This window comes from Lissotriton helveticus, chromosome 3_1 (genome assembly GCF_964261635.1).
Source record: "Lissotriton helveticus chromosome 3_1, aLisHel1.1, whole genome shotgun sequence".
Taxonomy (NCBI): Eukaryota; Metazoa; Chordata; class Amphibia; order Caudata; family Salamandridae; genus Lissotriton; species Lissotriton helveticus.
In genome coordinates this window covers 1,954,202,557-1,954,226,778 of record NC_136061.1, presented here as the reverse complement: position 1 = coordinate 1,954,226,778, position 24,222 = coordinate 1,954,202,557, and the positions used below count along the sequence as shown (strand labels likewise).

Here is a 24,222-nt window from a genome sequence, read left to right as displayed (position 1 = left end):
ACGGAAGGAACAAGCATGTAAATGAAATGGTAAGCGCTAATTAAAAGGCTGTCAGCAAAACTTAAATGGTTGTTGACAAAGCAGCGACAGCTGGTGCGGGCAGAAGAAGGGGTGGGAAAATCCTGAACAGCATGAAAGGACGAATGAAAGAGGAGAGGTGGGAGACATTCAAAGTGTCAGAGGTGGACAAGCCAAAGGAAAGATAAGATTTCTGAACATGCCCGCAGATGCCTCTGAAAGACCAGGAGTATTGGGCCAAAACCAGTTGCATGTCAGGCACCCCTCTTTGCCTCCGACCTTTTGCCCTTAAGAGGCCTCAACTTTTTGAGAAAACTCCCAATTTCCATCTATGTCAGCTGCTTCAGGCCTGGACACCACCTAAAGCGGTTGACAATGCAGTAATAGATCTGTGGTGAAGAATGGACTATGATGAGTGGGTGGGTGGAGGATGGTGGTAAGTAGAAGTGAGAGCACAGGTTTAATCTGTGGGCAGGACGTCTTGTTCCAGTGACCCCTCTTACCTTAGTTCGGAGACGGAAGTTCTCCAGATGCCTCTGACGCGACTCTTTGAGGATGCGCTTGACGCGGGATTTCTGCATGAAAAGTAACCAGGAGATGGCGATTACTCCTGCTGCCCACTTGTGCCGCCGATACTCTAGATAGGTTTTTCGGTCTCGATATCGGCGCCATGTGGCTTGGATCTTGGTGGCTGCCGCAACCAGTCCATCCTGTCCTCGATACCTTTGGCCAGGGCGGCTCAAGAGTCTCTTGACAGCAGCTCGGTTGGCCAGCACAGATAATAGGTCAGATCGGGTGGGCCGCTGGTTAAGTTCAAAGCTCAGGAGAGTCTCCATTAACTTCTCCCCATTCAATATTGCGGCTGGGACGGCATAGTTTTTGAGGAAGACTTCAAGATGCTCCAAGAAGGAAAGGAGACTCCCCCAGGAGAGGCAGTAGCGCTGTTTGAAGGCCAGGAAATCTGGGGCCTGGTGATTTATAGTACCCTCATAAATAGTGAAGCAGTGTTCCAGTGGTGTGTTCTGTGAGAGACGAGCGGGTTCTGCGGGCTGGATCTGCAGATAGAACAGAAGGAAGGGACAAAGACAGAAAGAGATAAAAGAAGTCAAAAAAGATGCACAGAGAAAGTGAAGACCGTGAAAGAGAAAACAGTGAACAGTCAGTAAATGTTCTAGGTGCTCTTCTGAGATTGCAACACTCACAAGAATTGGCAAGTTACTACTGTTTCAAAAGGAAGCATGCTTCTTTCTCACCAATTCAGAATTCTCCTATTTTTCCTCCCACTTCACAATCAGTGGTGACTGGGCCCATGGCTAAATCCAAACCAGATTATGCAAATGTCCTGTACTCATACCACGAAAATACTATCAATCAATCAGGGATTTGTGAAGCGCACTACTCACCCGTGAGGGTCCCAAGGCAATATCAGTTTAATCACCTCCAGTCTTTCCAAAGTGCTGCGTGAGGGCTGATTGTTGGGCTAAAGAAATTAACGAGATAAGCCCCTTTCTAAGAAACCTCCATTTTCTCCCTATTCAGTCAAAATTATTTGCATTACTTACAAATGACTGTTAGGCTAGGCACCCATTACTGACACAGTGTCACTAGTCAGATGCTACAGCTTCTGACTCCAGGCTGTAACCTGTGCCGGAATGGGAGTAGATGGGAGCACTGTTTCTCCACAATCTAGTAAAAATAATGAAATCAGTTGTCATTTAATAATTAAAGCCCTTCCTTCACTGATGGCCTTCAGAAAGCCCTCACAATCTCATTCTACTATTTCGTTTAAATGATGCTTGTGCTTTAGTCACACCTAGAACAGGCTATTTGTACCATACAGCCCATTCACAATTATTTTGTACTGTACAGATGACAAAAATAATTTATATAATACTTCTTGGAATTTTGTTTTACATTTTTGTGTGTGATCCGTTTACCTGCTTGAGGACACCACGTTTTGACAATAGCTGCATATTCACTCAGCCTCTGTTTACTCGTTAGTGGCTTTCTAATCCATAATATTGAGAAGCTAACGATAATTTCTATACTCATATTTGTGTTAATTCTCTTACCAGCTCTAAGTTAGGAATAAGAGCAGTGGGGCATTTATAGGCTGTACAAAATAAAAGTCTAGCAGAGTGATGATTTTCTTGTAGAGGTATACCTCACGAACATTGATGAGAATCCACAAAAAGCTCTCATGCAGAAGAAAAAAATGTGCACATCCAGAACTTAGGGCCCAATATAGAACTGGGTAGTTCGATTGCTAGAGGAGGTACAAATTCTGTAGTGAAATCTATCAGCCACATTTCCTTCATTATAGGCATATTGATACAGAGGGCATTCAACCAGTGGATTCTTGTCCATATTCAGAAATTCCTTTAGAAATTGAACGATTTTCCTTCAGCACCGAACTGTAAATCAGACCCTAAGTCTGCAACACAAAATATGTTTTTGTCAAATGAGTCATTTGCCAACAACAGCCTTTCTGAACAGTTTTAAAGCAATGGAACCCACACACCACTAGAATGATTTGATGGTTCATCAGACAAAAGAACACCTTTAGAGCTATATCTGAATGAAGATTGTGGAAAGTCTTCCCTCTATCTGCTTAAGATGCAATCTGTGCAGGTTCAAGCACCCAGACCGGTTATCAAGTATATTCCTACTAGGTGAATGGTTGCCTTAATTCATCAATTACTGCATCCCACCCTAATTTACGAGTTCTACATTAGTATTGCTATAGGGACAATCAGTTTGTTTTAGGCATGAATAGTATACTACAGGCCCCTGTTGGTTTATTTTGCTTGTGATTCTTTTTAGCTATTAAAACACACATTTTTGCTGGAATTATAAAGCTGGGCAAACTATTTTAATTTCTTCACTTTCTGAATTGTATTGTATGTTTATTTAACAGTGTACACCTGAACGCATCTCTTCTGAAGAGGACTCTGTAGCTAGCCTGCTACCAAAGAGGTAGCACAGCAGACTTTTTCCTTCTTTGTGTTGACCATCAAATGCTAATTTTGACCGTTTTTTTTAGTGACAAACTATGCATGTATCCATCCTTTCTTTGACAGAAGCAAGAAAAAAAATATTGTACAGTATATGCAACAACATTTGTGAGGTGGAGTGCACACCCAAAGATTTGAAGAAATTAATGGCATAATTCACCCGGTATCCCAGAATTTCAGAGGCCAAACAAAGCTGTCTCATGATTTTAGGTTTGTGATAACAAACAGAGAGGCATCCAAGTTAATGCATTCATTGATCTAAATGATTGAATTTACTTAAGTACAAATGATACTGGATACTCAACTCATTTTCTTGATGCATTTATTATAAAAAGGGTGGAATCTAGTTTAGAACAATCCCCTAAGGTTGTCCAGTTGCCTGTTCCCGTAGAAGCGTTGATTGCCTCCCCGAAGGGGGAGTTCGCCTCTACGGGTCTAGGTCCTATTAGTTCTACGAATCCTTTTTGCCTTAGGGTTACCTCACCCGCAGTTAATCCCTTCCTTTCCTGTCTTAATCCATCCGCAATGCCTTTTCAAGAGGTTCCTAAGGTCACTTCCTCTCTTGCTAATTCTTGTCGCCCCTGTCTTAACCCTTTAGCACGACCTCCTTCAGAGGTACCCCCAATTGTAGTTAGTCCTATTAAAGAAAAAATAACTGTAGATACTTTTTTTCTGGATTTTTTGCCTTTGTTTGATACTGATTTAATTTTAAATAGATCAGCCCTACTTAGTTGTTTCAAAGAGATTGTAGGTTTAAAATTAATTCAAACGTCTGATTTGGACGTAGTACTGCTCCTTAACTCTGTGCTGGGGAGATCTACAAGGGTGAAATTTTATTCAAAAATAGTGTCAAACCTAATTCTACAGTGGGCTGCGGAACTGCAAATTAGAGGAATAGATGTTATTCCATATTTTGGGGAAAAATATAATTCTCAGGTACTCCCCAATTTGTCATCTTCTCCCCATTTGGGTTTGAAGCTGACGGAGTGGTCTAGTTCTGGGTCAGAGGATTTAAAAATATGTGTGTCCAGGAATGAAAGGCAAGTGTTGTATAAAAATCCCCCCTTGAAACAAATGTTGAAGGATGATCAATCTAAATGGAGTTGGCTACCGGGAGTCTTAGCAAGTAAGGCTTCTTCTGGCCTTAAACCGCATTTAGATTTTTAACAAAGAGTTGAAGATCATTTCGTGGAATACAGCAGGCTTTAAAGATCACAAGGAGAAACTAGCCTTTTTGTATTCACACAAGGTGGATATAATTTGCTTACAAGAAACATGGGTGGAAGGTAGAATAGCGTTGGAAAAGGATTTTTTCGTTTTGGAAAAGTGTGCAACCTCCTCTAGAAGAGGTCACGCAAAAGGAGGAATAGCATGTTTGTTAACAAATAGAATAAAATGGAATTATTCTCATTATCTCGATCCAGGGAATTTGTTCCAAGCAATTACCTTAAAAGATGTTTTTGAGGATTGCCCCAATAGATCGTTGGTAATAATAAACATCTATATCCCCCCAAATCGCTGCTATAATGATGGTCTCAAGACGTTGTTTTCCTTTTTAAATGCTACATTGGATGTTGTTTCGCCTCCTTATGTGTTATTGTTTGGGGATTTGAATTGTAGTATATCCAATTGTGGGCTAGCTCTATTCAGAAACAAAATTAGGGAAGAATCACTAAATATCCCATTGGCCCAGTTCCCTGTCAAAGTCAAAACTAATAAAAGAGGTAAACTTGTCTTAGAAGGTCTATATAAAGCTGACTGTTTAATAGTAAATGGGAGGCTTCCTTCTGATACCCCGGCAGCTTGTACGCATAAATCACATAAGGGAAATTCAATCATTGATTATGTCATGGCTGATTATGCTCTATTCTCTAAGTTGAAAAATATGAAAGTCATTGAGTCTAATCTTAGTGACCATAATGCGTTGTTGCTTATAGTCTCCGTTAGTCTTCCGAAAGTGGACTCTTGGAGTATGGAGAGGGATCTGGTGAATTTTAACTCCATCTCTGGGAAATGTTTCTGGAATTTTCGTTGTTTTGAAAATCTGCTGCCCCTTTTGAATCAAACTGTTAAAAGCTTATCTCTCTGGGAAGGGAGAGAGCTGTTAGGATTTGCTAATTTTTTAGATTTGGTAATTGCAATAGCGAAGAAAAAACCTGGGGTGAAAAAATCGCTTGCAGTCCCTCCTTCTTTGCGGGCTTTAAATAAAGAAATTAATAAAGTAATAAGGGGGCAATATTTATTATTTACTCAAGAAGCCAAGCATAAATTGTCCATTTTAAAAAGAAGGAGAGCTAGGCTTAAGGCCCGTCTAAAACGTGATAAGGAAGACTCTCTCTGGATACAACTGAGAGAAGCCTCTTATAATGGTCAAGTAAAAATTTTTTGGTCTTTAATCGGCAGGGGCTGTGGGACCAGAGCCAGTGCCACTCCGATTGCCATCGAGGAACAGATTTGGGTCCAATACATTGAGAAACTGTACAGTAATAATAATGTGCAAGTACAAAGGGTGGAATTCAATGATGGTTCATGCGTATTTGATTGTCCCTCTGAAAAGGAAATTGAATTTGCTATCATGAACATGCGTTCCTCGGGCGCGATGGGGCCAGATAAAGTTCCCATCTCAGTACTGAAACAACAGAGTGAACTCTGGAGCAAGATTCTATTTCCAGTTTTTAAGTTCTGTTTTCTTAGCGGAACAGTCCCCCCCTCCTGGAAAGGAAGTATCATTGTCCCCTTATATAAAAAAGGGGCGAGAGATCTTCCCCAAAATTATCGTCAAATCGCTTTGCTTGACGCCATAGGTAAAGTTTTCGCAAAATGTATTCTCACTTTAATGAATCAATGGGTAACTGAATTTAATATTTTACCTATTGAACAAACAGGTTTTAGACAGAATCATGGAACTCTTGACAACCTGTCAGCTTTACAAGTCATCACAGAAAAATATGTTAAAGTTCGTGGTGGGCAGGTTTATGGGGCTTTCATCGACTTTTCCACCGCATTTGATAAGGTGGGTAGGATATTACTGTGGAGAAAGCTATCTGATTTGGGTATGCCCTCTTATCTCATTAAGTTAATTCGTGCACTCTATTCAGATACTTGGTGCAGAGTTCTATTGGGAGGTGAACGCGACTTATCCAAATTAATTTTTACCTCTAATGGGTTAAAGCAAGGATGCCTTTTGGCCCCCTTGCTATTCTCCCTTTATACTGTCGATTTACCTGTTGCCCTTTCATCGTGTGCTGGTATTGCCCCTTCCTTGGGGGGGGTTCCAATTGCATGCCTCATGTATGCAGACGACATCCTGATTTTGGACCTTACCCCGAAGGGCTTAAATAATCGCTTGCAGGCACTGTCTGAATACGCCGAAAACCATTACCTATTGATAAATACGGCAAAAAGCAAAGTGATGTGTTTCTCCGGCAGGAAGAAACCTAAATTTCTTAATTTTCCATGGTGTGTGGGGGAGAAAAAATTGGAAATTGTGAAATCATATACCTTCCTTGGTAAAATTGTCACAACTAACCTCAGTGACAAAGCCCATATAGATAACAACTCCCGAAAGGCTATTTCACAGGGAAAGAGTTTAATAGCCTTGTATAAAGCTACAGGTAGAAGGCATTTCTCAATTTTCTTAGATGTATTTAGAGCAAAAGTCCCTGCCTCCCTGTTATATGGCTTAGAGTTAATAGAGCAAAATCAATGGAGTTTCTTATCTTCCACGGAAGGAAAAATCTTGCGTAGTTTACTATCTGTTAGTTCTGCAAGTTCGACTGCTGCTATGAGACAGGAACTTGGCCTTCGTAGCAGCTGGGCTCAAGGTTTGGCTGGCTCCATTCGTTGGGTTGTAGGCTTAGTAAAAAGTGAGTCTAATACCCTGAGATTTCTTATAAAAAATGAATTGCTAGGCAATCTAAATGAACATTCTTTGATTGTAAAAAACTTTAGATTTGCTGTGGCTCAATTGAAATTGGATGAAGAAACTTTATTTTCTTTATCCTCTTATCAATTAAAATCTCTATTGAGGATTTCTTCATGGGAATTGGGGTTTTGTCATGACAGAAATTCCCGTCTGTTAAAAAAAGGTTGTACTCCTGTTATTGATTCATGCATCTTGCGGAAAGCACAACCTTATATGTACTGGAATATCCCTCATGGCGTTCGTCGCTTAATGTACTTAATAAGACAAAACCTGCTTCCGCTGAAAGTTCTTTATGCTAGATGGTATGGTCACTCTCCACTCTGTGATCTTTGTCAGAAGCATGTTCAGGACTTAAATCATGTAATCTTTGTTTGTCCAGTCCTGATGTCTTATAGGCGCAGATGGTTACGTTCAATTTGCTTACAACTTAATATTCTTTCTGCCCAGTCATTTCAGATGGCCTTGATTAACCCTCCTAATGAAATGTTTTGTTTTAAACTGTATGGCTTCTTTAAATGTTTCTTGGATTTTTATTAATATGTCATTTTTTCACTTGTGTTTGGTGTTATATGGACATTGTATGCATTTTTTCTTTCCTGTATGTATATTTTGTTTTATGTGGACCTCGAAAGAGTTCCTTTATCATAACAAATAAAAACTTGATGATTAAAAGCGTGCGTTTTATCGAAGTTCTATAAAAAATAAACTTCTACCAAGAAGCGTTTTGAGACAACTTCCTGTCGTTTTCTCAGGGCAAATACAATTTTTCAATCTCTAATCTGAAAACACTTAAAAGTAAATAACAACACATCATGAGAATAACAAAAAAATATTTGTTTACCATAATTTCCAAGAATGATAAAGTTATATATAATATATATTTATCCATTCTGTACATCTTACATGTGATATATTATACACATTGTTATATCTTTCTTCAACATTCTTGTTTTATCTATGTAAACCTACTACGATATGGTTGAATAGAGTTTGAAAGGATTTCATAAATGAGGTAAATGTATTTGTTGTGAGTACGCAAATGGGAAACTATTGGATTATGAAGATTGCAAAAACAAAAATAACATTTCCAATAGAGAGTTCATCAATTGTAGTAGTCTATTTTGTGATTACATGAATGCTTGTCCGTGTTCCTTAATTTGTGCCAAAAAGAGAGAGGGAAAGAACATATTTTTTGATCAATATAGTGCAGCTTAGCGATAAATAAAGTTGTGCAGGGAATCAAATGTAAATGTAAATGTATAGGCATTTATATAGCGCACTACTTACCCGTAGGGTCCCAAGGCGCTTCGACCGCTGCGAAACCCTTCCTGGCTTCCCTGAGAGATGGTCCCTTAATGGGTATCTCCAGGGTGAGACCAGGCATCCCCGGCGGTCTGGTGGGGCCGTTAGTGAAGATGAGGCAAGCTAATGCCCAGAGTTGCCGAGTGTGATCGCTGATCAGAGTGGGAACCGAGGCGAGAGAATTATCGAGTCCGCTGACCCTAGTCCAGAAACCTGCCGCGCCGGGAATCGAACCCTGGTCCCGGCCGTCCTCTGCTCTCGGGTCTGCCGCCTCTAACCAGTGAGCCACACTACTTCAATCATAGAGTATTAATATCAAATAGTGCCCAATATTTGAAGACAACCAATTTACAGGTTAAAAAAAATATATAGTTGTAAGCATACAACTGTTGGCCACGTAGGAGCTTTCATACCGCATAGGTAATCCTTATTCTTCTTAATCACAGATAATTTATAGCAATTTCACACTTTATTTCTAAAATCTATGCACTTAGGTTAAATTCTGCCCAATATTCTATTTCAGATACACATTTTGGACTAATTGTACTTCAATACAACAATACTAAGACTGATTTGGATATATTAATTTGTAAACATGCAATTATATATATTATATACTACAGGTAGTTTTTGCTTTTTAGTTTAACCTGACTCAGAATTGTAACTTCACTTGAGTCTATTATGTTAAGATTTACCTCCAAGGACCTATGTTGGACTATTTAGACTTGGTAACACTGCATAATAAACTAAACATGTTTGACACAAAAAGGACTTTAGACCTCAGGTTTACTGATATTGTCTATATTTTCAATAGCCATTGGGAATAGAGGAACATGTTATTATTTAACTGATTGAAAGCTGGATAATTTAAGTGATAATGCTTATGCGTTGTGATACTTAGACCATACGTTATCATCATAACTTGTTTCATATATTAATGTACATATCATGTGCAACATTTTAATACTTGGAAATGTTGTTGTTATTTCATAATTGACATTTAAATATTTGAAGTGTCCTGGGAAAGCAAAGGGAAGTTGTTGTGAAACATGCTGGAAACAGTTGTGATAAAACTTTGATGAAGATGAAGAGCACATTTTTATTCAAAATAGATGCATCAAGTAAATAATTCAAGTATCATTAGGCTTAGGTGAAAACTATCAGTTTTGTCAGTAAATTCAATAATTTACGTGCCTCTCTGAAATCTCTGTTTGGTATTATAGTTTTGGCTAGTGTTGGGGACAACAATGCTACCACTTGCATCCAGTGCTAGTGTGCGGGTCCTTTTTCACTACATCACCCCTTCTTTCGACGTTTCTTCTAGATTTGTGCTTCACCTACAGGAACTTCTCTCAGTGGGTCTACACCTGATGAACTGCCTTTCCTTTAATTTGACATTGCTTGCTGGTCTTTTTTTTCTCTTCAGTAATTTTGGCTTTGTCCAACCCATCTTTCATGTTTTGGTGTTATCTAAGCACACCAAAAACAGACAGAGAAAAGTTCAGCTCTGAAAAGATTCAGCGTTGCTAATAATTTCATGATGTGAGCTTAATGGTATCCGGTAAGAGCTCTGCAAATAGAAGTCTACTTGGCCAAAAGAAACTGTTTTGTGGAAGTTTCCATTACATGCGTAGTTCATCCATACAGGGTAGGAACATAGCAAAACTCGCAACACATACCATTTTTCTAGTCTGAGCACTGCAGTGTTACCAAACATTCAGCTTTTAGAATTAGAGCAGCTTTCTCTGATTGTGGCTGCTGATGCTGCAGCACACACTTTGTGGAGGGAGTTAACTGTTCACTGGAAGACCTGGACTTCAAACATCACCCGGCACCAGAATCACACATGGTAGGCCAGCTGGGGTTCATTCTCGGCTTGCTTGAGCAACAGAAATCACTTTTATACAAAATATCATTTTGGGGATTTAGAGAACTTTTAGGCTGAAACCTAACTCTACTTCTTTTATCATCTCTCTGGCTAGTAGCTCTTTCTATGGGCAAACAGCAAGTCTGACTATCGCATCCCCTATCATCACGGTACTTATCAAGGCAGAGATGGTCATTTAGCACCCAACAACTACTGACTGAAGGATTGCAGTACACAGTGTCTTTCAACTCCATGGTTGTGGTGTTTAACTATAACATCATCTCTACACCTATGTTTCTGGGATAACCAGAGCTTTTTAACATAAAGGCTACACAGTTCTCCCTCCTTGATTTTGGATTTGAAACTATTTATTTGATTGTGGTTGTTCTGCTCACAATCAAAGCATTTTAGCATGAAGAATAAGTCAAGGATTCACTAGAATATTAGATGGGGAGTGGCAAGGATGTCATTATCAATAGTGCAGGCCCAGGAGCCCACATGTATGCGGGGCCTACTGCACCTCAATCAGTGACAGTTCTTAACTACCAAACCAGAGGACAGAAGGGTTGAAGGAAGTAGGTTTCCCCCTTGCCTTAGCGACTATGGCACCATTGCTGTCACCACTGGGGAGTGTTTCATTAATGGCATCCCTTTCATTCAGTCTCTGATCCTCTGGTTCCCTCCTTTTTAAAACTACTACCCAGAAATATATATGGGCAGCTAATGGAAGTACATGCAGCTGCAAGTGTTCACATATATGGTGCAGTCTGTCGGCAATAGTCTGCAAAGTTCTGCAGCTACGAGCCCACCAAGGTCTGCCCGAGGAATCTGCCAGCAGGACCCTTGCTTCAGGGTTCCAGGACTGGAGCACCCAAGGCAGCCATGGGTGGAGGTCGTGGCCACCACTGTGAGCCATGACCTGCAGAGATTAACTGGGAGCCTTTGATCTGTATGGTCTTTCACCTGCAAAACAAGTTTACTGGGTGCTAGTGAATAACATTTTACACCAGGGGAACACCCAGGGGTGAAAGTGGTGCGGAAGCATGTATGCCTATGTGAGTGCTTTAATCAAATATTCAGGTTACATCATAATAAAAAACAAGTTACTTAACTGTACACTGTGGCTCTCCTGTATTGATATCTGTTCTAGATTCACATGCTTGAATATTCCCCGTCATCATGGTGGGAACCCCACAGTAACAGTAGAAATAGCAGTACAAACACATTACCATAGACCCCAATAGAACAGAAAAACTCACTTAAGTAACCTTTCAACCCTATTTTATAACATCCAAAGTTCAGCGAATCACAGTGGAGACCTCAGAGTTCACTTCTCCTACAGAGTCACCATGCTCAGATATACATAAGTGTATAGGTCTAAAAACTCTGAGGTAACTGGTGAGCCTAATCGGGGCGGGTTGCATGTGTATCTATAAAAGATATCAATACTGAAGAACCACAGTGTACAGGTAACTTGTTTTTTTCCCCTAGTATTGTATCTTTTATAGATTCACATGCTTGAATCTAACAAGTATGCAGTATAACCATAATAAGAGAAGTAGGCGACCTATCCCACAATGACGTAGAATTGGAATATCAGAAAAAGCAAGAAGAAAAGAAAGAAGAAAATATGTCAACAGTCAGTTATATGCATACAGCTTTACAACCCCACATGAAAGTATAAAATAACCAACCAGTATGAAAACAAGAAGGCTAAAAGCCTCCTACCTAAATCAAAGAGGCCGCGAAATGCAGCGTGCCCAACAGCAATATCTGCCTTCTTCCAACCATCGAGGCAGTAATGCTTCATGAATGTATGTACGTTCATCCAAGTTGCCGACCTGCATATGTCAGGAAGGGATGCTCTTGAAAACAGGGCAGAGTTACTACTTTCCTAGTTGAGAGAGCTTGCGTTTTTGTAGGAAGGGGGCGGCCAGCCTTTTCATGACAGAAGACAATCATTGAGGTGACCCAGCAAGCAATGCTGGGCCGTGTTATGGCTTGTCTTTTCCTAGGTGCTGAGAGAGATCAGTAACTGAGAAGATTTACGGAAGATCTTCGTTCTTTGTAGATAACATTTTAAACACTGTTTAATATCCAGTGAATGCAATGCTCTCTCCGCTGCTGAGGACGGATTAGGAAAGAACCTTGGTAAGACAAATGGCTCGCTGAGGTGGTAAGATAAAGGCGCCTTAGGTATAAAATAAGGGTTAGTGAGTAGGATAACCCTGTCCAGCAAAAACTGAAGATTTGGTTCTTTTATGGTGAAAGCTTGAATTTCACTGATACATCTGGCTGACGTAATGACCAAGAGAAAAGCCACCTTCCTAGAAAGGAACTTCAATTCGCATTTGTGTACTGGTTCGAATGGAGGGCGCATTAGCTGTGACAGGACTGTATTTAATTGCCACAGTACTGGAGGAGGGTTAACAGGCTGAAAAGCTCTCAAGAGTCCCTTTATAAATTCTTTCATGAGTCGATTAGACCACACGGAAGCTTGATCTGAACGATTTCAATATCTAGAAATCGAAGCAAGATGAATTTTTATGAAGAATGAGAAAGTCCTGACTTGGCTAGGTGCAAGAGATAAGGCAGCACCTGCACCAGAGACAATGAAAAAGAATGCAATGCTTGAGAGATACACCAAGCACAAAATCTCTTCCATTTAGCTGTGTAACATTTCAGCGTGGACGGAGCTCGAGACTTCTGTAGTATCGAAGAACACTCCTCGGAGACTCTCCAAATTCAACGTGTTGAGGAGCCAAGCCGACAAACGAAAAGAGGGAATTTGTGGATGAACCACTTGGCCCTGGTTCATACAGAGAAGATCTTCCCTTGGAGGAAAGAGAATCAATGCAGCTCGGTGTAACAGAATTGTCTTGCCCATCCGGGAGCTCTTGCTTCAGTTTCTGAAGTACTTGAGGAATGAGGGGAAAAGGGGAAAAGGCGTAGGCGAACATCCACGTCCAAGGAAACTGGAAGGCATCACCCCACAATTTTGGATGAGGATTCCTCCTTGCGAAAAGAGGACACTTTTTGTTTAGGAATGTAGCGAACAGATCTATAGTTGGGTAACCCCGGGATTGGAAGACCACCTGCAAGTGTTGATCGTTGAGCTCCTATTCGTGACATTGTTTTGAGACCCTGCTGAGAGTGTCGGCCTTCTCATTGTGGATACCCAGCACGTGCTCCACTAACAAGGAGATATATTGACCAAGAAGGGACAGCACTCAAGATCTTGTGTCGCCTTGCTTTTGGAGGTAAAACATTGCTGTAGTATTGTCCGTCCTTACGAGTACTGACGAACCCTTGATCCGAGCCAGGAACGTTTTCAGACCAAGGAATACTGCCTTGAGTTCCATAATGTTTATGTGGCACTCCAAGTCCTGTTTGGACCACTTGCCATGAACCTGTAATTCTTGAAGGTGAGCCCCCCATCCATCCGTCTATGCATCCAAGGTCATCACCAGTTGCCGCACAGTTTGAATAAAAGAGAAACCTTGCAAAAGGTTTTCCTTGACACTCCACCAGGCCATTGTGGCTCTCATTGCTACTGAAACCTGAAACTTGTCGTTGAATTAACCTTGAGACTGAATCCACTGCACATCGAGCTGCTCCTGCAGCGGTTGCGTGTGGAGACAACCATTGGGGATTAGCGGGTTGCAAGAGGACATCATCCCGAGCATGGACTTATACTGTCTCACAGAAACAAACTTTTTTGTTGAAAGAAGCTCGTTGTATTCTGAATATGCAATATTCTCTTGAGTGGGAAAGACCTTGCCGAGACCTGTGTCAAGACATGCACCCAGAAAAATCAGAGACTTGGCTAGAATAATGGATGATTTTTCCTGATTGATGCGAAGACCTAGAGCCCGGAAGAGATCCCGACAGGCTCTTGTTATGATTTGTGCTGTTTGAAAAGTTGGAGCTTTTATGAGCCAATCGTCCAGGTAGGGAAACACCTGGTGACCTGAACATCTCAAAAAGGCCACTATCGGTTCCATGCATTTGGCGAACATCCTTGGAGCACATTTCAAACCGAATGGAAGCACTTTGAATTGGTAATTGTGCCCTGCCACTTAGAACATGAGAAATTTTCGATGCTGGGGGGATGGATGGGAATATGGCATCGAGGAGATCAAGAGAAGTCAGATAATCTCCTTTTCCATGAAAAGAATCTCCTGAAAAGAGAGCATCCTGAAAGATTGTTTTTTGATGAACTTGTTCAGCATTCTGAGGTCCATGACCTGTCTTCATTTTCCCGTTTTCTTTTTGATGAGGAAGAAGTGAGAATAAACCCCCCCAATTTTGTTGGCTGAGGGGTACTTCCTCTATGGCCTGCTTGAGAAGAAGTGATTGTATCTTTCTTTTGAGATCCAGAAGGTGATGAAGCAGTACTTTCCGCAGTGGAACATTTGGAGGATGCTGAACGAATTCCAGCGTGTGACCATGTTGGAAGATGTCTAGAACCCAATTGGCTGAAGAAATGGAGCTCCATTTCCGAAAGAATTTGGAAAAAACTGTGTTGTGGCGTGGGACGAAGGTGGCAGGGGCCTGATGAACTTCATTGCCTCCTATTGGAGTCTTGGGATTTTCCGTCAGATTGCGGCCTCTTGCGTCCTGCTGGTCTTGAGTAAGACTGAACCACGTTGGGTTGAAAAGACCGGTTATATGGCTGGTAGGTATTCTGCGGATATGGTTGGTACTGCTTTTGGAATTGCGGCCGGGATAAGAATTGCCCCTGTACTCTACCCCGAAAGGACTGAAAATGGCGCTGCTGAAGACTGTCTAAGGCCTTGATTGTCTCCGTTTTTAGGTTTCGCCTCGCCGAAAGGCTGCGCAAGCGAAAAACTTTTGTTTACAAGTATGGGGCTTCGTTCCGCCTCTCTATCCCATTGGCTAGCTCCATAAATGGAGGCTAGCCATTGGAACAGAGATGCGTCACTCATTCCCCGAGCAGATTCGTGGGCGTTCCCACGATTTTTACTCATCCCGCCCATTTTCGTGCGTCATTGCAGCAGTGGGCGGATGTTATTTTTTTTTGGGGTCTCAGCATGTTTTAGTCTTTTTCGAAGTGTCCTTTGCAGGAGTGGGCTGCGCGATTGAAGTTGCCAAGAAGTACTTTGTATTTGCGATCAGGTAAGCAGCATTTTGTTTATATTTTCTTGTCACTTTGTACCTCTACCCCGTCTCATGTCGTCTCCCTGTTTGTTTTACATGTTTGCGTGTCTCCCGGTCCCGTGTGGTCGTATCCTGCCCCCCTCCCGCTGTCCGTGTCTTTCAGGAGCTGCTTGTTCCTTCTGTTTCCTCTGAAGCGACCCGTCGTCTACGGGGCTGAACTCCAAGTCCTTGCCTTGGAATCCCTGCTGCATTTCCTGCAACACATTGGTGGCCATTTTATGAGCGGTGTATAATCTAGGCTCAGTCATTTGCTGCTGTTGGTTTTAACGCTAACTATTGCTCATCACTCCCTGCACACACAGCATTCTCTGTGACATCCCCAGGGCTTTTCATATGTTGTGGAAAGATTGCAGTCATTAGGTAAGATAAATGCTAGTTCCCTTAACACATTGTATGCCTCTCCGGAGTTTTAAGGTCAACACCGGTTTTCACGGTATCCCTCGAGTAGACTGCTAATTGAAGTTAATGTTAGCGATGGGGCATTTCAACAGGCCTGTACTCATTATGAAGAGGAAACTCGGAAAAGAAAAGTGCTTATAGTAGGTAATTGAAGTGATTAGCAGATCACAAAGAACACACCACAGGTTTCATTTTTGAAATCGTAAAACATTTTACCATAGAAAACCTCGCAAATAGGAGGATTGGTTTTGACCAATAGTATTACGGCATGCGTATGATATTGTACAGTCTGACTTTGGTAGGTATTTAGTTTTGTAATTTGAAAGTTCTTGTATAAAATTGCATTGTTTTTTAGATTTTCTGAATTCCCTTTTTGAGTGCAGAGTGTGAGTGCAGAGTGCAAAGTGAGTGTGCAGAGTAGTGAGTGCAGAGTGAGTGAGCAGAGTAGTGAGTGCTGAGTGTGAGTGCAGAGTAGAGAGTGCAGAGTAGAGAGTGCAGAGTAGAGAGTGCAGAGTAGAGAGTGCAGAGTAGAGGGTGCAGAGTAGAGAGTGAAGAGTGCAGCAGAGTGCAAGGGAGTGCAGAGTGCAAGGGAGTGCAGAGTGCTAGGGAGTGCAGAGTGCTAGGGAGTGCAGAGTGCTAGGGAGTGCAGAGTGCTAGGGAGTGCAGAGTGCTAGGGAGTGCAGAGTGCTAGGGCATGCTAGGGAGTGCAGAGTGCTAGGGAGTGCAGAGTGCAGAGTGCTAGGGAGTGCTAGGGAGTGCAGAGTGCTAGGGAGTGCAGAGTGTTAGGGAGTGCAGAGTGCTAAGGAGTGCAGAGTGCTAGGGAGTGCAGAGTGCTAGGGAGTGCAGAGTGCTAGGGAGTGCTAGGGAGTGCAGAGTGCTAGGGGTTGCAAGGGAGTGCTAGGGGGTGCAAGGGAGTGCAGAGTGCTAGGGAGTGCTACGGAGTGCAGAGTGCTAGGGAGTGCAGAGTGCTAGGGAGTGCAGAGTGCTAGGGGGTGCAAGGGAGTGCAGAGTGCTAGGGAGTGCAGAGTGCTAGGGGGTGCAAGGGAGTGCAGAGTGCTAGGGAGTGCAGAGTGCTAGGGAGTGCTAGGGAGTGCAGAGTGCTAGGGAGTGCAGAGTGCTAGGGAGTGCTAGGGAGTGCAGAGTGCTAGGGAGTGCAGAGTGCTAGGGAGTGCAGAGTGCTAGGGAGTGCTAGGGAGTGCAGAGTGCTAGGGTGTGCAGAGTGCTAGGGAGTGCAGAGTGCTAGGGAGTGCAGAGTGAGTGCAGAGATTAAGCTAATGGCAATGTAAATGACAATGCCATTTATTTATCTGTTTTCAAAACCAACACATAAATACAAATTTTGTCATTTATAATGCCAATAGGTCTAACTTTTCCAAAGGCGAAACCATTGCATTGTAAATGCTTGTTATGGATTGTAGCGCCTTTTGTATTCCCTTAACAAACAAAAACTTTCCATCAAATTCCATGTCTAGAACTTTGGCTTGAACTTCCAGACGAAAGGTAGCTACCCTTGGCCATTCCTGGCAACAAAGAAGAGCCGCTCCTGCCATCTGGCGAAATGTGGTAGATTAAACATCTATGGCGATCTCAATGAGCTCCGAAGACACTCTTTCTCCTTCCAACAAAATGTCCTTAGCCTCTCTTTTTATCATCGGGAAGATACTCCAACAGAGTAGCGATGTCTGACCACATCGGTTGGTCATATCTCCCTAGATTGTCCATGGTATTAGAGGCTCTAATGGAGGTGGCCACCAACGCAGAGAATCTCTTACCAATTTTGTTGAGGCGGCGCCTATGCTTGTCTGGTGGAACTGTACACAGAGATACAGGATTCTTGGCTCATCTTTGTGCTGCTTGCATGATGACAGAATCCAGCCTCGGATGACCAATGAGGCATTCGGGTTAGTTGTCAGGATCTTTGTATTTTTTATCCAGTTTTGGAATTACCGCTGGAACGGAAGCAGGTATTTTCATTTGTTTCAGTCCTTCTTGCCATAAAAAATCAACTATAGGGATTGCCCTTATGGAACTTTGGGTGCCTGAAGCCGGCATCGGCAAGTCGAAACATTTGGAGACATGCTCCAAAAGATCATGAAATCTCCCAATGTCTGCAAGAGGAGAATCAGCAGGAGGAGGGATAGGAGATGGTGGCATGGGGGCTACATATTCATCCCATTCACCATGAGCGTCTATGTCCATATGTATTTCGCCCTCCTCTGTCTGCTGTTGATCAGCATCCTGAGTATCCTCCAAGATGACTATAGGAGGATGTAGAACTTTTTCGCTGGTGGATTTGGGAGTGCTTAGGCCAGGGAGTACACTACAAACCTCTTGCAGAGGTATAGGCTTCTGAAGAGCATTTTCATCTGGGAAACGTCTGTAATAATCGTCAACCATATGATGGAGATCCGATACAAAAGAAACTGAAATGTTCACTGATGGTTCCCTAAAATGATGACGCTCCTCCTCCCTATCATAATAAGGGTAACGCTCCTGGAAGGAATCCGGCAGCTGCATAGAAGAAGTATCTCTCTCCGCAAAAGAATATTCCCCTGCACGGTAAGAAGATGGATCATTGTCCTCAATGTCCTCATCATCAGAATCTTGGCACTTGACCTTTAGATGTGATGGACTGTATGCAGGGCCACACAAACCTTCATCCTCTGACGCTTGGAAGTCCAACAGGCGCGTACGGTGCAAATGGGAAATCTTGGAGAAATCATGAATGTGCTGGGTCGAAAGGAGGCTAATTTTGCCCTCTGTCGACAGTCGCGTCGATGGGATCGACGTTGGTGCTGTCGCCGATGTAATCATCTGCAACACCGTCGACGGTGCGTGGGTGGCTTTGTCTGCGAGGCCATAGTCATTTGAATCGTTGACGACCAGTGGTCGACTGTGAAATTCTCTGCAACGGGGAAGGCCTCACCATCAATGCTGTTGTAGTTACCGTCTGCAGTGAGCCCGCTGACATTGCTGCCGTCAATGTTTTGACCGTTGTTGTAGTAGCCATCGTCGATGAGGCCATCGATGGTGCAGAAACCTCGGGTTTGCTTAAGGAGGAAGCTGTTGAAGGCGAGAAGACTGGTTTCTGACAGGAGTCAGAGAAGCAGAAGCTGGAGCTGAAGAAGACTTTGAAGGCTCTGTCTGACGATTGTTTTGGTGTTTCCCCTCAGATTTGTCCTGGGACTTGGATATTTTAGAGTCCCTATGATGGGAAGAGGAACTGTCTTCTATTGTTTTTCTTGAGGAAGAATGGGCCTTTTCCTCAGATTCAGACTCCAAGCTTGAAGCAGCCTTTGTCTTCTGGAGTCAGAGAAGTAGCCTACCCTCTCTGTCCTTGAGGGTTTTAGTTGAAATAGTGTGACAATATTTGCATTCCCTGGGTTAGTGGTCAGGGTAGAGGCAATATAGGAACTCTTTGTGGGGCTCTTCAGAGAACAGTCTACACTTCCCAGGGGTCTTAAAGGGCCTAAACAGCCTTTTTGTAGGCTCTGACATCTCAATAAGAAGGAAAGTAAAAATTATATAGCGCAGAAATACATTGAAGGCAGCAGAAGCAGGGACTGGAGGTCAAAAGTAGTAAATAGAATACTGTAACTGAGCAGCGCTCAGAGAGACTCCCTATCACACGACGTTCTGTAAGAAATCTGAGGTACGGTGGCTCTGCAGGGGAAGGGAACTCTAAGGCCTCTGCTGTGATTGGCTGAACTTTGGATGTCATAAAATAAGGTTGAAAGTTTACTTAAGTGAGTTTTTCTGTTCTATGGAGGTCTATGATGATGTTTTAGTACTGCTATTTCTACTGTTACCATGGGACTCCCACCATGACGGCGGGGAAGATTCAAGCATGTGAATCTATTAAAGATACAATACTGGAGAATTAATGTCAAATCTTGTTAGAATTTCTCATACTGTATGCTATATTCTGCTTTACTCAATGTCCAGTCTGCCTTAGTTTTACACAGCATATGGTTAGTGCCCCTGCACATAGCATGCACTTTGCATTGGTTAATTTGCACGTTTTCTCCAAGTCCACTACGTTTGTTTGGTGAGAGGGTGGTGAATTACGTAATTACCTTAGGGTCCCTCATGTCATATATATTATTAATATTTAAAATTATGCTTTTGTATCGAGGACCAGTTTCCCAGATAATAAAACAATCTGTGGTTTCAAAGAACGCCATGAGATAGCACAAAACCAAAAGTAACCCAGCTTGAAAGAAAACACACATCCATTGGATACAGTACCTGCAGTACTTATCCCGGGAGGAAACATCTGTGCTCAAGCCAGACCAGTTTATTATGGAGAGGAGCCATAGAAGGAGGAGAAGAGTGGACATTAAAAAAGAGGAAGAGAGTAGCAAGGACCCAAGATGGCATGCTTCACTTAAACTCCTGAGCCGGGCTTCCTGATTGTGCCAGTTCTGCCAGTTAACCGACGTCATGTGGGGGAGAGTGGGTGCCGATGCAAAAGACTCAGCTGTAGACTGGAGTGACGGTGAAGTGGGGCACCATAATGGATGCGGATGGGTCTGCATGGGTGAGTCTCCTATTTCTGCGTGCCCAAGATGGCCACCTGTCAGACTGCGGAGGAGATTGCGGCAGGAGACCGATTTTGAGTGTGCTCACCTGACTTCCTCACCAACGTCAGGCCACCTCCACTCATCACATGCACACCTCCTCTGTAGACCCCACAATTCACCAGGACAAAGACTCCACCGTAGACCGCGTTTTTGCACCTCAATTGGTGAGTGGAGTAACGGAAGCAGAAGCGTACACGTAAAGAGGTGCATTGTGAATGAATTTCTTAAGCGATAAAGCAATATCTAAACCTCTTTTATATCTGGGGAGGCAGGAGGGTGCATGTGAGTCTACAACACTACAAGCTACAAACCGATAGTTACAAGGTAAGTAACATTTACCATTTGAAGCATGTGCTGCTGTAGATCACAGGCTCTGCATAGACTATAAAGCAGTGCACTCCTCCTGAAATGGTGGCTAGTGAGCATATGAGGCAAAAGCCTGAAATAAAGGCTGGCTGATATCTGTCTCTTGCCTGACTTGAAAGTCAACATGTTAATGTCTAATAAAGGTGTGTGGTGTTGAACAAATAGCAGCCTTATGTATGTATGCTAATGGTATGTTACCTAAGAAGGCCTTTGTAGCGCCTTACTTTCTTGTAGAGTGTACTTGTGGCACAGAACACAGAGTTTGTTTTACCTTTGTAAAAATTACTTTGATGTGTTTAACTATCCACCCTGCATGGCCTGACCTAGAAATTGAATTTTCTGAATAGGGGTTAGCAAATATCATTAAAAAGTTGTTTTGTTTTACAAATGGATTTTGTTCTATGAATGTAAAGCAATAATGCTCTCTTAACATCTAATGTGGGCAATGCTCCTTCTGCCACTGTCTCTGGGTGTGGAAAGAAAATCTGCAACGCAACAGTGTGATTCATATGAAAAGAGAAATCACTTGGGAAGAAAACAGAGATTTGTTATTAAGGCAACTCTATGTCTGTGTATCTGAATGAGAGGCTTTTCTGCTGTTAACACCAGCAACTCACTAACTCTCCTTAAGGAAGTGATTGTAAAAAAAGGATACGCTCCATAAAAGAGACTCCACTGCACAAAAGTGCAGTGGCTCAAAAGAAGGCTTCATAGGCCTGGTGAACATAACAGTAAGGTAAAAAAAAGGAGACTGGGCTGTTCCTGGAGGGTCAACTGGTCACTAAGGTGCAGGGGGGGAGAGTGCTCAATGGAGAACTACCCAGGGTATCCATTATGTTGGATATAATGGCCTCACACACCCTTGCGGGTGTCATGCTTCATCATAGGCAATGCTCCTCGTTGGGTAGGCGGTGCAATTCCCAACGGGCAACACCTCAAAGAGGGGCTCTTTGGCGGAGATCTTTTTATCCAACTGCCTATGGGTGAAGTGCGGGTGTGTGGTCCCAAAATCTGGACCCTATTGTTATCCCAATATCGAGGTCCAATACCCGTGTCACAAAATATCAACGTACCATGACGAATTTAGTGTCCATGAACCGATAATGATTAGGACATCATTCCTATGTATTTGCGTGACAATCGAGGGTAGCCAACACCCCTAAATCGTAGTTTCCGTCCCAATCCCTTGGACTCCATTTTGTGAACGGCATCCATCTTACGTCTTGCCCTCATGTTAAGTCAATTAAAGGTCGAGCTTGATCCAAAAGGACACGTCCACCTTCCCTGACTTCCCCCTGACCTGTCCAAACTGACTCCATTGCCTTAAGCCAAACCTGTTTGGGCGGCTCCCCGCCCAGTGGCCGAATACGATACTATCGACACATAACATTCCACAAACCATTCACCCCATACAGAACATGCTTTCTACAAACATGCACCTGTCCATACTTCTTCTTTATGGCCAGTTTTATGACTGGGTGGTACCTGCCTTTATTGGTGTTTCACCGATATCTGATGGGAGTCCCGGATCTTGCTGGGTAATCTGTCACGAACTGGACATCTAAAATGTGGGTTTGCTTACGTGACGCCGCACTTTGTATTATTACAGAAATATGTTTACAGCCATATCATAAACTCAAGAATTCTTGCTTGAAGCCATTATTTCTGTATAAAAGGAGAAGACTGGTTCTGTAAAAACGAACACGTACAGTCTCCTGAGAATACATGACCCGTGTTTGTCGTGCTTCTAGGACACGTGTTACTTGGTAGCTACCAATAAAAACTTGATCTCTGACTGCGACTAGAAGACTCATAGTTTCTGTGGTCCGGAACAAGGGAGAACTCAGAGGTCTTCGGGTGTTGTCCCCTGGCACCACCGGGTTCCTAAAAACCCGGTACCTCAATTGGCGCCCAACTCGGGGCGATATCAAGCGGCGACGGTCCAAGCCAGATGTTCGTGAGGAGCTTTGTGTGAAAATTCCGGAGGACGGCCAGCCACTTCAGCGACCCCTGTATGTCGACGTGGTTCCGAAGGTCTTTGCTGCGAGGTTCCCCGCGTCCCGACGGCTACGAAGGACTGCTGCCCTGACTATCGCCTTGTTTTGGACCCAGTGATCCTTGGTAGAGCGAAACGATAGACGAGTCTTCTAGCGACGTCACCGATCTTCAAATACTTCAGTTAAGTATAAGTGGAGCGTCTCCCAGTCCTTAGTTTGTCCTTAGTTTTTGGTATCCTTGAGATACGCTTTGATTTGGTACTTGCAAGCCCCAAAGCCGAAGGACTTGTGTTTTCACGAGAAATATCATAATAGATAAACCTTTGAAGTTTGAAGCTAGACTAGTGAGCGAAGATGCCTGGTTTTAGCAGACTTGGAAACTTGTTTTGTCTTGGTTATAATAGGGACTCCCGATTAGAGGATTCGTGTCCGGTTCCTCCAATTGGAACTCCAACGTATGAGCTCTATGTAAAACATGGCGTAGGTCCTATCACATATAATGAAGTGTGGATAAAATACACCCGTAAAGATGGTGTTTTAAAATGGCCCCAATATGGTAGTTTCGACTCAGAAATTCTAGATAACCTAGAGGTCAAACTGTTCAAAAAGAAAGCCCGACCGGCGATGTTTGACTCTTTCCGCTTATGGCGTAAAGAGGCCAAACAAAAGGCAATTAAACTAGAAAAGAAGAATAAGAGGGAAAGGGGTATTTCAGTAATACAAGCCGCGATAAAATTTAAAGACAACGAAGAGGATCGAATAAGTGAGCAGTTGCACACGCAACGTAAAATGGCAATAGATAAATGCTATCCTGTTTTACCATCTCTTCAGCAAGAGACAGTAAAAGAGCGTGAGAAAGATCCATTAATGGCGCATTTGCTGAGTTCGCCACCACCCTATGCGCAAAATGCCACAGCACCTCCGCAACCTTTAGTTGCACCTCTGGTAGCTGTTATACCAGCTCCTCTACAGCACTCACCAGCTACTCTTCAGCTGGCTTCTATTTCTCTAGTGCAGCCTCCTCAAGGCTCACCAGTCACATCTACTTCTCCTACTGTTCCTTCTACAACTTCGCCTAGCGCACCTTCTATTTCTTCCGATACTAGTTCTGCGAACGCTTCTGTTTCTGCTTTGCGTGACTCTGTTCTGACACCAGTTATTTCTCCACTTTCACCTTCCGTCTGGCATAAAACGGCCAGCATTATTACTAACATTCCTTCACCACTTTTTCGGTCGCCTAAAACGACCCCTAATACGGGACTAAGACAGTTACGAAGCCAAATGCCTGATTATCGAGAGAGGGAATGCCTGAATAAGTTAGCACGGAATTGGGCTCTGGATACAGCCAGATATGATGTAGAGTCCGTCATGAAAGTTTTCCGTCAATGGGATGAACCGACGCAAAGATATGTTTTTGAACAGATGTGTGTTTTTCTGTGTGAGGATTTGGAAGATAATGGTCAAGAGAGCAACTCTCGAGAGTTGTGTAGTATACGATTTAAATTCGGGGAAGGCATGATTGTAGGTCCCGATGTCGACAAAGCAGTTGAGGTATTATTATCATATCGAA

General features: G+C 42.9%; 1 protein-coding gene across 4 annotated transcripts in view; it reads right to left on the bottom strand.

Annotated features, from left to right (window-relative positions):
* IQCH (IQ motif containing H) overlaps positions 1–24,222 on the bottom strand; it is an 887,303-nt gene that overhangs the window by 478,774 nt on the left and 384,307 nt on the right. For all 4 annotated transcript variants that reach the window (XM_078683047.1, XM_078683049.1, XM_078683045.1 and 1 more), the window contains one exon: positions 522–1,073. In XM_078683047.1, coding sequence (XP_078539173.1) covers positions 522–1,073 — 552 coding nt within the window. The remainder of the gene's footprint in view (positions 1–521; positions 1,074–24,222) is intronic.